Source organism: Aquarana catesbeiana, linkage group LG01 (genome assembly GCF_042186555.1).
Source record: "Aquarana catesbeiana isolate 2022-GZ linkage group LG01, ASM4218655v1, whole genome shotgun sequence".
In the NCBI taxonomy this organism is placed as follows: domain Eukaryota; kingdom Metazoa; phylum Chordata; class Amphibia; order Anura; family Ranidae; genus Aquarana; species Aquarana catesbeiana.
In genome coordinates, this window is record NC_133324.1 from 396,728,249 (window position 1) to 396,746,704 (window position 18,456).

At 45.7% G+C, this 18,456-nt stretch overlaps 1 protein-coding gene across 3 annotated transcripts in view; it reads left to right on the forward strand.

Annotated features, from left to right (window-relative positions):
• APBA1 (amyloid beta precursor protein binding family A member 1) overlaps positions 1–18,456 on the forward strand; it is a 235,614-nt gene that overhangs the window by 208,678 nt on the left and 8,480 nt on the right. For all 3 annotated transcript variants that reach the window (XM_073634619.1, XM_073634611.1, XM_073634626.1), the window contains 3 exons: positions 679–891; positions 3,643–3,762; positions 18,294–18,434. In XM_073634619.1, coding sequence (XP_073490720.1) covers positions 679–891; positions 3,643–3,762; positions 18,294–18,434 — 474 coding nt within the window. The remainder of the gene's footprint in view (positions 1–678; positions 892–3,642; positions 3,763–18,293; positions 18,435–18,456) is intronic.

An 18,456-nucleotide genomic window follows, 5' to 3' on the forward strand; every position in this document is an offset into this window, starting at 1 on the left:
CCTAGTATTGGCACCATCACATTGTTTGAAACCTGTATACCTACACTGTCTTGTGAGTAGTTTTACCCTGCTCTTAAAATAAAGGAGGCACAGAGCTGCTACACTATGGAATATTTTTGCTAAAGCCTAGTACACATTATTACTTTTTTATTTTTTGTTCAACCCAGTGGGCTGAACAAAAAACAACTGAAGAGCTCGGGAGGAGCCGCCGTACTAACTATGTGATGTTAGTACAGCAAACTCTCTGCTAAGCAATTGTGCTCTGACAGGGGGATGCCATTGGCTGAGAGCGCTGATCGAATGCCGATCAGCAGACCTTGTTCGGTCATGCCCCTTTGATAGTAGCCGGCTTCTGTTGGACCGGCTGCCTGTACACACGGACTGAATGTCTGCCTGGATATTCGGCCCATGTGTTAAGTTGCTACACTGGTATCCGGTGTTGGTGAGTGCTGCTGGCTCCTTTTATGTAGTTTAGTTAATTTGCACTTTAGCGCAGTTTTTATTGTTTTGTTCTCTGCAGACAACTTATTGACACTAATTGTGGACCAAGTCTTTAATAGTGCTATCTTCAGGACAGAGAGGAGTGTCTGTCTTAGTACCTAGTCTCATACTGTCTTGTATACATATCAGTAACCATTTTCAGGAAAAAGTAAGCAGCATTCCTGTTTTGTCTTTCAGGTGTTTATTGAAAAACAAAAAGGGGAAATCCTTGGAGTTGTCATTGTAGAATCTGGCTGGGGCTCTATTCTTCCAACAGTTATTATTGCTAACATGATGCATGGAGGACCTGCTGAGAAGTCAGGAAAACTGAATATTGGGGATCAAATCATGTCCATAAATGGAACCAGCTTAGTTGGGTTACCGCTGTCCACTTGTCAAAGCATCATCAAGGTAAGTTAAGAGACTTCTCTTTTTTTTTTCTGCTAAGTTTAAAAAAAAGAGGGTATACAGTGGGGAAAATAATTATTGGATCCCCTGCAGATTTTGTAAGTTTGCCCACTTACAAAGAAATGAAAGATCTATCATTTTTATCAGAGGTGTATTTTAAATGATAGAGACAGAATATCAACCGAAAATCCAGAAAAAACACATGATACAAATGTTATAAATTGAGTTGAAGTTCAGTGAATAAAATTAAGTATTTGATCCCCAAGCAAAACATGACTTAGTACTTGGTGGAGAAACCCTTGTTGGCAAGCACAGAGGTAAGATGTTTCTTGTCGGTGGTTATCAGGTTTGCACACATCTCAGGAGGGATTTTGGTCCACTCTCTTATTTACAGATCCTCTCTAAATCCTTACAGTTTCTTGGCTGTCACTCAGCAACTCAAAGTTTCAGCTTTCTGTTAATGTTCTAGAGGATTAAGGTCTGCAGACTGGCTAGGCCACGCCATAACCTTAATGTGCTTCTCCTTGAGCTACTCCTTTGTTGCCTTGGCGGTATGTTTTGGTTCATTGTCATGCTGAAAGACCCATCCACGATCCACCTTCTGTGTTCTGGCTGAGGGTAGAAGGTTCTCATCCAAGATTTTACAATACATGGCCCTGTCCATTGGCCCCTTAATGTGGCAAAGTTGGCCTGTATCTTTAGCAGAGAAATGGCCCCAAAGCATAAAGTTTCCACATCCTTGACTGTAGGGATGGTGTTCTTAGGATCATAGTTAGCATTTTTCTTCCTCCAAACAAAACAAGTCGAGATAATGCCAAAAAGCTCAGTTTTTGTCTCATCTTACCACAGATCTTTCTTCGAATCCTTCTCTGAATCATTTAGATGTTCCTTGGCAAACTGAAGACGAGCCTGTATATGTGCCTTCTTAAGGAGGGGGACCCGAGGACAATTGATGATTATTTTGTAATTCTTCCAATTGTGAATAATCACTTCAATGCCCCGTACACACGCTCGGATTTTCCGATGGAAAATGTCCGATCGGAGCGTGTTGTCGGAAATTCCGACCATGTGTGGGCTCCATCGGACATTTTCCATCGGATTTTCCGACACACAAAGTTGGAGAGCAGGAGATAAAATTTTCCGACAACAAAATCCGTTGTCGGAAATTCCGATCGTGTGTACACAAATCCGACGGACAAAGTGCCACGCATGCTCAGAATAAATAAAGAGATGAAGGCTATTGGCCACTGTATAGTCCCGGCGTACGTGTTTTACGTCATCGCGTTCAGAACGATCGGATTTTCCGACAACTTTGTGTGACCGTGTGTATGCAAGACAAGTTTGAGCCAACATCCGTCGGAAAAAATCCTAGGATTTTGTAGTCGGAATGTCCGATCAATGTCCGACCGTGTGTACGGGGCACAACAGTTGTGTCCTTCTCACCAAGCTTCTTGCTGATGGTATTGTAGCCCATTCCAGCCTTATGCAAGTCTACAATCTTGTCCCTAACGTCCTTTAATAGCTCTTTGGTCTTGCCCATGATGGTGACGTTTGAATGGAAGAAAGAGATTCTGTGGACAGGTTTCTTTTTTTTTATACACATAACGAGTTGTCGTTGGGAGCACCTTCTTAAATTGACAGGACTAATCTGTGCACCAGATGAGCATATACTGTAGCCACTCTGTGGTAGCCAGAATTATTGTTGGTTGGTAGGGGATCAAAGACTTATTTTATTAATTGAACTGCAACTCAATTTATAACATTTCTATCATGTGTTTTTTCTGGATTTTTGGTTGATATTCTGTCTCTTTTTTTTAAAATACAGCTATAATAAAAAATGATAGACCCTTCATTTCAACTTACAAAATCCACAGGGGATCACAAAATTATTTTCCCCACTGTACTTGCATTGTGCAGTATTGCACAGAGTGGTCCCTTACCTCCTGTTCTGGAGTCCCCCACCAGCACTGTCCGCTCCTCTCTTGCATGTGTCCATAGCAAGCTTTGAGGGAACATGTGCAGGCGTGCTCCTAAGCCAGGCTGTGTGCACCCTTAGACACGGCACACCTGGGCCACTCCCTCCTGACAGGATTTGACTGACAGTAGTAGGAGCCAATGTCTACCAAGGGGGGGGTAACAAGGGGTGAAACATTTTTTACCTTAACGCAGGGAATGCATTAGGGTAAAAAAAAGTTTTAACTTTAGAACCAATTTAAGTATATTCAAAGAATATATTTAAATCTGCAATGTTGGACCAAATTTTGCAAATGTCCAACAAGTAAAAGCAATAGATGGTATCACTGGGAGTAAAAAGTCCAGTGTGTGCGATTTTTGTTCTGCTAAGAGAAGCGTTGGGAAATTGGTTCAGTACTGTTTTATTGCTTTTGGTGTTCTGGAAGGTTTGGAAGAGATTGAAAGTTTTACTGAACACGTCATTTTGTATGTGTATATATACAAATACGCAGAATATCTCTTCAGTCATTGTTTGCCTTTAGTAATGAAATACTCCAGTACAGGTATCTCCAGTAATTTGCCCTATGAACAAATCTCCACTATGACCATATATTATTATTATTATACAGGATTTATATAGCGCCAACAGTTTGCGCAGTGCTTTACAGCATGGGGGCAGACAGTACACTTACAATACAGATCAATACAGGAGGGATACAGTATTTTGTGTATACATTGTCAATGCCCTTTATTTACATGCAACATTTTCTTAATTATTATTGTTTTTTTTTTTTTTAATAGGGCTTAAAGAACCAGTCACGAGTGAAGCTGAACATCGTGAGATGTCCTCCAGTTACCACTGTCTTAATCAGGAGACCTGATCTTCGATACCAGCTAGGTTTCAGTGTACAGAATGGCATTGTAAGTGACTGAACATATTTTAAATAAATATATTTTATTGCTTTTATCTTTATACCAGGAATACATGTAGGAGGAGAGCTATTTTAATATCATATATTGACCTTTTTACATTTATCTGACATTAGAACCAGAAAGTATTTTCTTACCGATAAGAGTTTTCCTTACTTCAGCCAATACTAATGACGAGTTGAATCCTCCCAGTTTTTATTCCATCTAAAGATCTAGTATTTTCCTGAAGACCCTCTCCACCTTATATCTCGCCTTATTGGAAAGTGATTCCCCCAAGATGAATGCCCTGTGGGGCAAGTGGCAGGCTGATATCCCGGATATGGATAGGGAGATTTGGGAGGAGTGCTTTGAGGATGGGTCTAGGCTAGTAATTTCCTCCAGGGATAAATTGCTGCAAACTAAGTTTCTGCACCGGGTCTACTACACGCCTCGGAGGCTGTGCCAGATCTACCCTAATAGGTCGCCGAACTGTCCCAGGTGTCAGTCCCCTGATAGTACATATATGCATATGTTCTGGACTTGTCCCCGTATTGTACAATTTTGGGAAACAATTTTTGAAAGCATTAATATCCGCTTACAACTAACGCTACCAATGTTACCTGAGTTGGCTCTTTTGGGTATTCATGAGGATGACCAGAGACCGAAATATACGAAAACACTTATTTCATTGCTGTTGTTCTATGCCAAGAAAGAGGTCCTTAAGAAATGGGCGTCACCGTCTCCTCCTAAGGTAGAGGAGTGGGACTCCACTGTCAACGCTATACTACCCCTTTATAAGATGACATACACTAGCAGGGGATGCCCAAAGAAGTTTGATCGGATATGGCTGCCATGGACTGAGCAATTCTAATATCAATGCCATGGGACTGATTGGGTACCACCCTCAGGGGGGAGGGAAATGTGGGCCCCCCCCCCCAGATACAGAATAAGACCACGTTGGAAATGCGATGGTGCTGCCTGTGAGCATAACTATGGTTTCCGTGCTGTTTAAAATGCTGTTTCATGTATCCTACTTTTAAGCAATAGATGGCTATAAAGTGTGTTTAATATATTTTGTTGTACCTCAAGCTGATAATTCCATGAATGTAGGCAAGAGCTTGATTCCTGTATAATCTTTGTTATATAATGACTTCTACAATAAAGACCAACCTTGTTGTTAAAAAAAAAAAAAAAAAAAAAAAAAAAAAGATCTAGTATTTTCCTAGCCAATCTAAAACGAAAAAAAAATGCCTGGATTTAGGCTTTAATATAATTATTTTCTCCTGTGGAATGAAGGGAGGTATGGATGTAGAGACCAGTGTAGGTGTGTTGTACCTTAAAGTGGAAGTCCATGCAAAATCTAAAATCCCTGCATCTATATACACCAGGGATCTAACAATAACAAGTATGTATATATATTTTTTTTTTTTACAGGGATATAGAGGTTAGTGTTAGATCCCTGGTGTCTATAGATGCAAGGAATTTAGATTTTGCATGGACTTCCACTTTAAGGGTTTTATATTTTTCAGAAACATTAGTTACATATTATGCAAGCATGTTAAAAAAATAATACAGTAAAAAAAAGGCATTAAAAGGTTTTAGTCATTCCGGAAATCTGTATCTGATTTCCATTTAAACATTTGTAGTGGCAGATTTGGTGCAGTAGTTCAGAGTCTCTAGATTCATTAATCTAATGATCATGATTTGCAAATCTCGTAAACCCATATTTTATTCACAATAGAAAATAAAAAAAACATATCAAATGTTTAAACTTAGAAAATGTACCATTTTAAGAAAACAGAAAGGTAATTTTGAAATTTATAGGAGCAACACATCTCAAAAAAGTTGGGACAGAGCCATGTTTACCACAGTGTAGCATCCAATCATCTTTGAACAACACTCTGTAGACATCTGGGAACTGAGGAGATCAGTTGCTGGAGTTTTGGGAGAAGAATGTTGTCCCATTTTTGCCTGATATACGATTCTAACTGCTCAACAGTCCTGGGTTTTTTTTGTCGTTTTTTTCCTTTAAGATGCACCAAATAGTTTCAGTTGGTGAAAGGTCTGGACTGCAGGTAGGCCAGGTAAAGAGGAACTGCAGTCTGCTCACATTTCTAATAAAAATATCTTTGCCATTCTGAAGCTTCCCTCCAACTACTTTTCATATTATTTTATATATACTGTGATTCTGTACTTGCCATGCGGCAGAATTCTCTCTCCACTGAGTCTGGCTGCAATCATTTTAATTGTGGGTAGCTGAAGCTGTTACCTGTTCACTTCCTAGATTTACACACAGATACACACAGGCACACCTCCAGCTCTGCAGTCCTGCAGTTCTCATTGGCCCTCTTATGACTCATCCCCCCCCCCCTTCCTGGCAAACGCTCACGAGAGTGAGTGAGAGAGAGCTGTGCATGATGTCATAAGCCTAGGCTTTTTTCCAGTCAAGAGACAGGAAGTGGGCTGTATAAGGTAATTACTGGCAGAAAAAAATGTTTCACCATTCAATGTTAAAACAACAAGGGCAGAAGATTTAATTGATGAAGAATTGAAAAAATTACTGAAGGTCCGCTTTAAGCACCCGGACTCTTCTACTACAAAGCCATGCTATTGTCATAAATGCAATTTGTGGTTTAGCATTGTTCTGCGGCAATATACAACGTCTACTCTGAAAAAGACATTTTCTGGATGGGAGCATATGCTGCTCTAAAACCTGGATATATTTATCAACATTGATGGTGCCTTTCCAGATGTGCAAGCTGCCCATTCCATGTGCCCTAATGCAAGTTTTTGAACGGAGAACTGATAACAAGCTGGAAGTTCTCTCTCCTCCTCAGTCCAGAGGGCGCGGCACCCACAGTTGGCAAAAATGTCACATTTCGATTTGTCTGACCACAGTACAGTTTTTCACTTTGTAACAGACCATTTTAACTTTTTTGCTGCCCGGCTCTGTGCTCCACTTTTAAACTCCGCTGTCCTGACCATTTTTTAAATGTTTTCATTGCTTTATTTTTGCCTTACAGCTTTCAGAGTTTGTAAAAGGCCACCCAAACCATACATATTCTTAAAGCACATGACCAGTAAAATAAAAAGAAGGTGCTACTGATTTTTAAGGCCCTGAGATATTTGCGCAAATGTTAATCAAAACAATATTTTTGCTGAAAATACACTGAAATCATTGTTAGCAGATACAAACTAGGGATCCAGTTTAGGCCACCGAAACATATCGGCAGAAAATGGCCTTTTCGGCAAAAAGCCGAAAGAGAATTTTTGCCGATACTGGTGCCGAAAAAAGGGGCGGGGCCATCCCGCCGGGTGCTGCACATGTTTCATCCCATGCGCCCCTCAGAGTCTCCCCTCCCTCCTCCTCTCACTTCTGTCCTACACAGCCTCCCCAGTGCCTGGTAATGAATGTCACGCTCACACACTGTGTGTCAGAGATCTGAATCGCCATGCAGCCGATGTCCCGCCTCCTAGACCGCCTCTTGTGATAGACGGCACTCTGATCCAATGCCAGGGATCATTGTGCTGTGTGTCATAGGAGGCGGGACATCGGCTGCACGGCGATTCAGATCTCTGACACACAGCGTGTGAGCGTGACATTCATTACCAGGCACTGGGGAGGCTGTGTAGGACAGAAGTGAGAGGAGGAGGAGGGAGGGGGGACTCTGAGGGGCGTACCGGGATTAAACTGTCTGCACGGCGATTCAGATCTGACACACAGGATGACATAACATTACCAGGCACAGGGGAGGCTGTACATGATGGGCACTGGCAGACTGCAGAACATGGGCACTGGCAGGCTGCATAACATGGGCACTGACAGGCTGCATAACATGGGCACTAGCAGGCTGTACATGATGGGCACTGGCAGGCTGCATAACATGGGCACTGACAGGCTGCATAACATGGGCACTGGCAGGCTGTACATGATGGGCACTGGCAGGCTGCATAACATTGGCACTGACAGGCTGCATAACATTGGCACTGACAGGCTGCATAACATGGGCACTGGCAGGCTGTACATGATGGGCACTGGCGGGCTGCATGCCATGGGCACTGGCGGGCTGCTGCATTTGATGGGCACGGGCATTGGTGAGGCTGCATGGCATGGGCACTAGCGGGCTGCTACATATGGACACAAGCACTGGTGAGGCTGCATGACTGGCACAGACAGGCTGCTACAACTGACTGGGAGGCTGCATCTGACAGGCACTTGTGAAGCTGCATTTGATGGACACTGGTGAGGCTGCATTGATCTCCTGTACCACATCTGCAGTCTCTGACCATCTCCTGTACCATGTCTGCAGTCTCTGACCATCTCCTGTACCATGTCCCCAGTGTCTGACCATCTCCTGTAATGTGTGTGCAGTCTCTGGCCATCTCCTGTACCATGCCCCCAGTCTCTGGCCATCTCTTGTATCATGTCCGCAGTCTCTGACCATCTTTTGTAGCATGTCTGCAGTCTCTGACCATCTCCTGTACCATGTCCCCAGTGTCTGCTTATCTCCTGTACCATGTCCCCAGTCTCTGACCATCTCCTGTAATGTGTCTGCAGTCTCTGACCATCTCCTGTACCATGTCCCCAGTCTCTGACCATCTCCTGTAATGTGTCTGCAGTCTCTGACAATCTCCTGTACCATGTCCCCAGTCTCTGACCATCTTTTGTAGCATGTCTGCAGTCTCTGACCATCACCTGTACCATGTTCCCAGTCTCTAACCATCTCCTGTAATGTGTCTGCAATCACTGACAATCTCCTGTACCATGTCCCCAGTCTCTTACCATCTTTTGTAGCATGTCTGCAGTCTCTGATCATCTCCTGCACCATGTCCCCAGTCTCTGACCATCTCCTGCACCATGTCCCCAGTCTCTGACCATCTCCTGTACCATGCCCCCAGTCTCTGACCATCTTCTGTACCATGTCCCCAGTCTCTGACCATCTCCTGTACCATGTCCCCAGTCTCTGACCATCTCCTGTACCATGTCCCCAGTCTCTGACCATCTCCTGTACCATGTCCCCAGTCTCTGACCATCTCCTGTAATGTGTCTGCAGTCTCTGACCATCTCCTGTAATGTGTCTGCAATCACTGACAATCTCCTGTACCATGTCCCCAGTCTCTGACCCTCTCCTGTAATGTGTCTGCAGTCTCTGACCATCTCCTGCACCATGTCCCCAGTCTCTGACCATCTCCTGCACCATGTCCCCAGTCTCTGACCATCTCCTGTACCATGTCCCCAGTCTCTGACCATCTCCTGTACCATGTCCCCAGTCTCTGACCATCTCCTGTACCATGTCACTAGTCTCTGACCATCTCCTGTACCATGTCCCCAGTCTCTGACCATCTCCTGTACCATGTCCCCCGTCTCTGACCATCTCCTGTAATGTGTCTGCAGTCTCTGACCATCTCCTGTAATGTGTCTGCAATCACTGACAATCTCCTGTACCATGTCCCCAGTCTCTGACCCTCTCCTGTAATGTGTCTGCAGTCTCTGACCATCTCCTGCACCATGTCCCCAGTCTCTGACCATCTCCTGCACCATGTCCCCAGTCTCTGACCATCTCCTGTACCATGTCCCCAGTCTCTGACCATCTCCTGTACCATGTCCCCAGTCTCTGACCATCTCCTGTACCATGTCCCCCTTCTCTGACCATCTCCTGTAATGTGTCTGCAGTCTCTGACCATCTCCTGCACCATGTCCCCAGTCTCTGACCATCTCCTGTACCATGTCCCCAGTCTCTGACCATCTCCTGTACCATGTCCCCAGTCTCTGACCATCTCCTGTACCATGTCCCCAGTCTCTGACCATCTCCTGTACCATGTCCCCAGTCTCTGACCATCTCCTGTACCATGTCCCCAGTCTCTGACCATCTCCTGTACTATGTCCCCAGTCTCTGGCCATCTTTTGTAGCATGTCTGAAGTCTCTGGTCATCTCCTGCACCATGTTCCCAGTCTCTGACCATCTCCTGTAATGTGTCTGCAATCACTGACCATCTCCTGTACCATGTCCCCAGTCTCTGACCATCTCCTGTACCATGTCCCCAGTCTCTGACCATCTCCTGTACCATGTCCCCAGTCTCTGACCATCTCCTGTACCATGTCCCCAGTCTCTGACCATCTCCTGTAATGTGTCTGCAGTCTCTGACCATCACCTGTACCATGTTCCCAGTCTCTGACCATCACCTGTACCATGTTCCCAGTCTCTGACCATCTCCTGTAATGTGTCTGCAATCACTGACAATCTCCTGTACCATGTCCCCAGTCTCTGACCATCTTTTGTAGCATGTCTGCAGTCTCTGATCATCTCCTGCACCATGTCCCCAGTCTCTGACCATCTCCTGCACCATGTCCCCAGTCTCTGACCATCTCCTGTACCATGTCCCCAGTCTCTGACCATCTCCTGTACCATGTCCCCAGTCTCTGACCATCTCCTGTACCATGTCCCCAGTCTCTGACCATCTCCTGTACCATGTCCCCAGTCTCTGACCATCTCCTGTACCATGTCCCCAGTCTCTGACCATCTCCTGTAATGTGTCTGCAGTCTCTCTGACCATCTCCTGTACCATGTCCCCAGTCTCTGACCCTCTCCTGTACCATGTCCCCAGTCTCTGACCCTCTCCTGTAATGTGTCTGCAGTCTCTGACCATCTCCTGCACCATGTCCCCAGTCTCTGACCATCTCCTGTACCATGTCCCCAGTCTCTGACCATCTTTTGTAGCTTGTCTGCAGTCTCTGATCATCTCCTGTACCATGTCCCCAGTCTCTGACCATCTCCTGTAATGTGTCTGCAGTCTCTCTGACCATCTCCTGTACCATGTCCCCAGTCTCTGACCCTCTCCTGTACCATGTCCCCAGTCTCTGACCCTCTCCTGTAATGTGTCTGCAGTCTCTGACCATCTCCTGCACCATGTCCCCAGTCTCTGACCATCTCCTGTACCATGTCCCCAGTCTCTGACCATCTTTTGTAGCTTGTCTGCAGTCTCTGATCATCTCCTGTACCATGTCCCCAGTCTCTGACCATCCCCTGTAATGTGTCTGCAGTCTCTGACCATCACCTGTACCATGTTCCCAGTCTCTGACCATCTCCTGTAATGTGTCTGCAATCACTGACCATCTCCTGTACCATGTCCCCAGTCTCTGACCCTCTCCTGTAATGTGTCCCCAGTCTCTGACCATCTCCTGTACCATGTCCCCAGTCTCTGACCGTCTCCTGTACCATGTCCCCAGTCTCTGACCATCTCCTGTACCATGTCCCCCGTCTCTGACCATCTCCTGTACCATGTCCCCAGTCTCTGACCATCTCCTGTAATGTGTCCGCAGTCTCTGACCATCACCTGTACCATGTTCCCAGTCTCTGACCATCTCCTGTACCATGTCCCCAGTCTCTGACCATCTCCTGTACCATGTCCCCAGTCTCTGACCATCTCCTGTACCATGTCCCCAGTCTCTGACCATCTCCTGTACCATGTCCCCAGTCTCTGACCATCTCCTGTAATGTGTCTGCAGTCTCTGACCATCTCCTGTAATGTGTCTGCAATCACTGACAATCTCCTGTACCATGTCCCCAGTCTCTGACCATCTCCTGTAATGTGTCTGCAGTCTCTGACCATCTCCTGTAATGTGTCTGCAATCACTGACAATCTCCTGTACCATGTCCCCAGTCTCTGACCCTCTCCTGTAATGTGTCTGCAGTCTCTGACCATCTCCTGCACCATGTCCCCAGTCTCTGACCATCTCCTGTACCATGTCCCCCGTCTCTGACCATCTCCTGTACCATGTCCCCCGTCTCTGACCATCTCCTGTACCATGTCCCCAGTCTCTGACCATCTCCTGTACCATGTCCCCAGTCTCTGACCATCTCCTGTACCATGTCCCCAGTCTCTGACCATCTCCTGTACCATGTCCCCAGTCTCTGACCATCTCCTGTACCATGTCCCCAGTCTCTGACCATCTCCTGTACCATGTCCCCAGTCTCTGACCATCTCCTGTACCATGTCCCCAGTCTCTGACCATCTCCTGTACCATGTCCCCAGTCTCTGACCATCTCCTGTACCATGTCCCCAGTCTCTGACCATCTCCTGTACCATGTCCCCAGTCTCTGACCATCTCCTGTACCATGTCCCCAGTCTCTGACCATCTCCTGTAATGTGTCTGCAGTCTCTGACCATCTCCTGTAATGTGTCTGCAGTCTCTGACCATCTCCTGTAATGTGTCTGCAATCACTGACAATCTCCTGTACCATGTCCCCAGTCTCTGACCATCTTTTGTAGCATGTCTGCAGTCTCTGATCATCTCCTGTACCATGTCCCCAGTCTCTGACCATCCCCTGTAATGTGTCTGCAGTCTCTGACCATCACCTGTACCATGTTCCCAGTCTCTGACCATCTCCTGTAATGTGTCTGCAATCACTGACAATCTCCTGTACCATGTCCCCAGTCTCTGGCCATCTTTTGTAGCATGTCTGCAGTCTCTGACCATCTCCTGCACCATGTCCCCAGTCTCTGACCATCTCCTGCACCATGTCCCCAGTCTCTGACCATCTCCTGCACCATGTCCCCAGTCTCTGACCATCTCCTGCACCATGTCCCCAGTCTCTGACCATCTCCTGCACCATGTCCCCAGTCTCTGACCATCTCCTGCACCATGTCCCCAGTCTCTGACCATCTCCTGCACCATGTCCCCAGTCTCTGACCATCTCCTGCACCATGTCCCCAGTCTCTGACCATCTCCTGTACCATGTCCCCTTTCAGAGGATCGGGATGGGACGGATGATTCCTCTTCGGAGGATTCAGGTGGAGAGGGACCCTCTGCGACTTCCCAAGAGGAGAAAGTCTTAGTGCAGATCCTCACTGGATTGGTCCGATCCACATTTAAGTTGCCCATACCTGAAACTGCTAAAGAATCCTCTTCTGCTTTGGGGTCACTGAAACCTTTCCAAGCAACACATGCTTTTCCTGTTCATACTTTACTTGAAAAGCTCATTTATTCTGAGTGGGATCACCCAGACAAACGTTTTTTTCCGCCGAGAAAGTTTTCAACACTTTATCCGATGGAAGAAAAGTTTATTAAAATGTGGGGAATACCGGCTATTGATGCCGCCATTTCCTCCGTAAATAATAGCCTGACTTGTCCTGTAGACAATGCTCAGATGCTCAGGGATCCTGTAGATAAAAGGATGGAATCCCTATTGAAGGATGTTTTCTCCTTAGCAGGATCAGTGGCCCAACCTGCAGTAGCAGCGATTGGAGTCTGTCAATACTTAAGAGACCATGTTAAGCAGGTCATCAAAGTATTACCTGAACAGCAGGCCCAGGGGTTTGCTAACCTTCCAGCGGCCTTATGCTTTGTGGTTGACGCCATTAGAGATTCTATCGTGCAAACCTCCCGTCTTTCACTGGGGTTGGTGCATATACGTAGAATCCTATGGTTGAAAAATTGGTCAGCCGAAGCACCATGTAAGAAGCTACTGGCTGGGTTTCCATTTCGTGGTGCAAGGTTGTTTGGAGAGGACTTGGATAACTATATCAAGAGAATCTCTTGTGGGAAAAGCACTCTCTTACCTGTCAAGAAGAAGAGTAAGCGTCCCTCTTTCAAACGGACTCTTTCCCCAGCGCCGGGGGCTTCAGCCTCCAGGCAGTCTCGACGGCCGCCTCCATCGGGGTCCAGAGACAAGAGTCAACCCCAGGGACAAAAGAAGTCCTGGGGAAAGAAGCCTACTAGGCAGAACACTAAGACCTCTGCATGAGGGGGCGCCCCCGCTCATTCGAGTGGGGGGAAGACTGCGACAGTTCTCAGAGCTCTGGCAGGAGGACTTCCAGGACAGATGGGTAATCTCCACGGTAACCTTAGGGTACAAGCTGGAGTTTCAGGAATTCCCTTCTCCTCGGTTCCTCAGATCAAGTGTTCCCAGAGACCCAGAGAAGAAGCAGTCGCTCCTTCTAGCGTTAGAGCGACTTTTGTCGCAGGAGGTCATTATGATAGTTCCCGCAAAGGACCAGGGATTGGGCTTCTATTCCAACCTTTTTACGGTCCAAAAGCCAAATGGGGATGTCAGGCCCATTCTGGACTTAAGGGATCTGAACCGATTCCTAAGGATTCAATCCTTCCGCATGGAATCAATTCGAACAGTAGTTCCCACCCTGCAGGGAGGAGAATTTCTGGCATCAATAGACATCAGAGATGCATATCTGCATGTGCCCATTTTTCCTGCTCATCAGAAGTTTCTGCGCTTCGAGGTAGGAGGGCGCCATTTCCAGTTTGTGGCTCTGCCTTTCGGGATAGCCACTGCACCTCGAGTGTTCACAAAGATCTTGGCTCCTCCTCTGGCCAGATTACGGGCTCAGGGTATAGCTGTCATAGCATACCTAGACGACCTGCTCTTGATAGACCGGTCGGTAGCCTCTTTGAATGGAAACTTGAGGACCACAGTCAGGTATCTAGAACACCTGGGTTGGATCCTCAACTTAGAAAAGTCTTTCCTAAAACCAGTAAGAAGACTGGAGTATTTAGGTCTGATTGTAGATACAAGCCAGGAGAAAATATTTCTACCCCAGGCAAAGATCGCTGCTTTAAGAGAGCTGATTCTGGCAGTAAGGACCAAGAAGGGTCCCTCAGTCCGCCTTTGTATGAGGCTACTAGGGAAGATGGTGTCTTCATTTGAAGCAGTTCCCTATGCTCAGTTTCACTCAAGAATGCTGCAACACAGTATTCTGTCGACCTGGAACAAGAAAGTTCAGGCATTAGACTTTCCGATGCACCTGTCGCATGCGGTGCGTCAGAGCCTCAAATGGTGGCTCATACCCGAAAACCTGCAGAAGGGGAAATCCTTTCTACTGGTTACCTGGACGGTGGTAACAACAGATGCCAGCCTGTCAGGTTGGGGAGCAGTTCTGGAACAGGCTGTGGTCCAAGGGGTATGGTCCAAGACAGAGAGGACCTTACCCATCAACATTCTGGAGATCCGGGCGATACATCTAGCTCTAGAAGCCTGGACTATCAGGCTACAGGGTTGTCCGGTCAGGATCCAGTCCGACAATGTCACAGCAGTGGCTTATGTCAATCATCAGGGAGGCACCCGGAGCCGAGCTGCTCAAAAGGAGGTGAACCAGATCTTAGTCTGGTCAGAGATGCATGTGCCATGCATATCGGCAGTTTTCATCCCGGGAATAGAGAATTGGCAGGCGGACTATCTAAGTCGCCAGCAGTTACTTCCAGGGGAATGGTCTCTGCATCCCGACGTCTTTTGGGCCATATGCCAAAGATGGGGGGTTCCAGATGTAGAGCTCTTTGCATCCCGATTCAACAAAAAGATAGACAGATTTGTGGCAAGGACAAAAGATCCTCTTGCATGCGGGACGGATGCGTTGGTGATTCCGTGGCATCGGTTCTCACTGATTTACGCATTCTCACCTATTCTGCTATTACCACGACTCCTTCGCAGGATCAGGCAGGAAAGGAAGTCGGTACTTCTGGTGGCCCCCGTTTGGCCCAGAAGGACTTGGTATGCAGAAATAGTAAGGATGACGGTAGGTCCCCCGTGGACCCTACCAGTACGCCCAGACCTGTTATCTCAAGGTCCAGTGTTCCATCCTGCCTTACAAACGCTAAATTTGACGGTTTGGCTATTGAGACCCACGTTCTGAAGAGTCGTGGGCTCTCAGGTCCTGTCATATCTACCTTGATTAATGCAAGGAAGCCAGCTTCCAGGATGATTTATCATAGAGTCTGGAAAGCTTATATAACCTGGTGTGAATCCAGAGGTTGGCATCCCAGGAAATATGTCATAGGTAGAATTCTTGATTTTCTACAATTAGGATTAGAGATGAAGCTGGCCTTGAGTACCATCAAGGGCCAGGTCTCTGCTTTATCAGTATTATTTCAGCGGCCACTTGCTTCGCATTCTTTGGTCCGAAACTTTATGCAGGGGGTGATGCGTCCTTAATCCTCCGCTTAAAGCGCCCCTAAACCCCTGGGACTTGAACTTGGTTCTGGCCGTGTTACAGAAACAGCCTTTTGAACCAATAAGTCAGATTCCTTTGGTCTTGTTGACAAGGAAGTTAATTTTTCTGGTGGCCATCTCTTCTGCTAGAAGAGTATCAGAATTAGCAGCTCTTTCCTGTAAGGAGCCTTATTTGATTATACACAAGGATAGAGTGGTACTACGCCCTTATCCTAGTTTTTTACCGAAGGTGGTTTCTGATTTTCATTTAAACCAAGACATTGTTCTAACTTCCTTTTTTCCAGATCCCTGTTCTCCGGAAGAGAGATCTCTACATTCGTTGGATGTAGTAAGAGCAGTTAAGGCCTATCTAGGGGCAACTGTTCAGATCCGCAAGACTGATGTTTTGTTTGTGCTGCCAGAGGGTCCCAATAGAGGACAGGCAGCGTCAAAAGCTACCATTTCTAAATGGATTCGACAGTTGATCATTCAAGCTTACGGTTTGAAACAGAAGGTTCCCCCATTTCAGATCAAGGCACATTCCACAAGGGCTATTGGTGCTTCTTGGGCAGGGCATCATCAGGCCTCTATGGCTCAAATCTGCAAGGCCGCAACCTGGTCTTCAGTTCATACATTCACCAGATTCTATCAGGTGGATGTGAGAAGGCATGAGGATATTGCGGTGGATGTGAGAAGGCATGAGGGCGTAGTGTGCTGCAGGCAGCGGTACAGGGTCCTCAGGTCTGATTGAACCCTACTTGGTCGTGGTTCCCCCCCTCAGGTAGCATTGCTCTGGGACATCCCATCAGTAATTACTGAGGCTCTGTGTCCCGTGATGTTCGAGAAAGAAAATAGGATTTTTTAAAACAGCTTACCTGTAAAATCCTTTTCTTTCGAAGGACATCACGGGACACAGAGGTCCCGCCCCTCTTTTAATACACTATATTGCTTGGCTACAAAACTGAGGTATCCCTGCAAGGGGGAGGGATTATATAGGGGGTTGAACTTCCTGATAGGGTGTGCCAGTGTCCAATCACCAGTGATACCTATATAACCCATCAGTAATTACTGAGGCTCTGTGTCCCGTGATGTCCTTCGAAAGAAAAGGATTTTACAGGTAAGCTGTTTTAAAAAATCCTATTTTTGAAAACAGTCACTTTCGGTTTCGGTGCTGTTTCAGTATCGGTTTTCGTGATCAAGGAAGATTTTTTTTCGGTATCGGTTTCGGCCCCAGAAAACCCATTCGGTGCATCCCTAATACAAACAGCTAATTTTACAGAATTCCTACTAAATATAAAAGCTAAAACTGTATTGAATTAATAAATAACAAATACTTGTAAATTTTAATTTGCACCGTTTTGCAAAATGGTGAAAATCGAACAAAAAAATTTCTCAACAATTATATGAAGTTTTAAATTTGTCATATAGCTTTCAGAGTTTATAAAAGACCCCCAAACTATATATTTTCTGAAAGCATGTGATCAGTAGAATTAAGAGAAGGTGCTATTAATGTTTAAGGCCTCGTCATATTTGCGCAAATGTTTATCAAAACAATATTATCATTACTAGTGACCATGAGCTTATATCAGAAATAGGAATGAGGTCTGTACTGCATATGGGCCTAGCCAGAGGCAGTGCTGTAGGTCTGTACACCGTACAGACCTGGCAGTGAAAGGGTTAAATGGGCTTCGGCTCAGAAGACGGCAGCACTTCTGGATCATGATGGAGCTTTACCTTGCATTTTTGGATGGCATGGCAAATTGTGTTCAGACAGTGATTTTTGGAAGCATTCCTGAGCTCATGCAATTATATCCTTTACAGAATCCTGCCTGTTTACGATGCAGTGCTGTTTGAGGGCCCCAAGATCACAGGCATCAAATATTGCATTTGGCCCTTGTCCACCACAGAGATTTCTCCATATTCACTGAATCCTTTGATATTACAGTATGTAATGTACATGATGATGATATATTTAAAGTCTTTGCAATTTTACGTTGAGAAAAATTATACTGAAATTGTTAGATCATTTTATAGATGCAGCTTTTAAAGATTGGTAAACCTCTGCCCATCTATAATTCTGAGACCCTGACTATCTAAGATGCTCTTTTTATAACCAATCATCTTACTTCACTGTTGCCAATTAACCTAATTAGCTGCAAAATGTTCTTCCAGCTTTTCATGTTAGTACCACTTACTTTGCCAGCTTTTCGTTGCCCTGTCCCAACTTTTTTGAGATGTGTTGTTTCCATCAATTTCAAAATTGCCTAATTTTTTTTCTTAAAATGACACATTTTCTCAGTTTAAACATTTGATATGTTCTCTATATTCTATTGTGTGAATAAAATATTTAGAATACTCCTGTGTAAGTGAACTTTTTTTTTTTTATAACTTCAAAGCATTCATATTTTGGGCTTATTGTCTTTAGTAGTGTGTCAGTAGTTCCCCACAGCTAACAGTCAGTTTTAAACTTTCAACTGTTTTTTTTCTTCATGGCATGTGATTAGTGGGGCACTTCTGTCATTTCCTAGTTCAAACAGACCGATAGTTGAACATCCCCTACAAAATGAGCCTAATTTTGCTTATACAGCGATTTTTCATTTGCAGATTTGCAGCCTTATGCGAGGTGGGATCGCAGAGCGAGGTGGTGTACGAGTAGGTCATCGCATCATTGAGATCAATGGACAGAGTGTTGTAGCAACTCCTCATGAGAAGATAGTTCACATTCTCTCCAATGCAGTTGGCGAGGTAATGAATGTTCCTACTTACT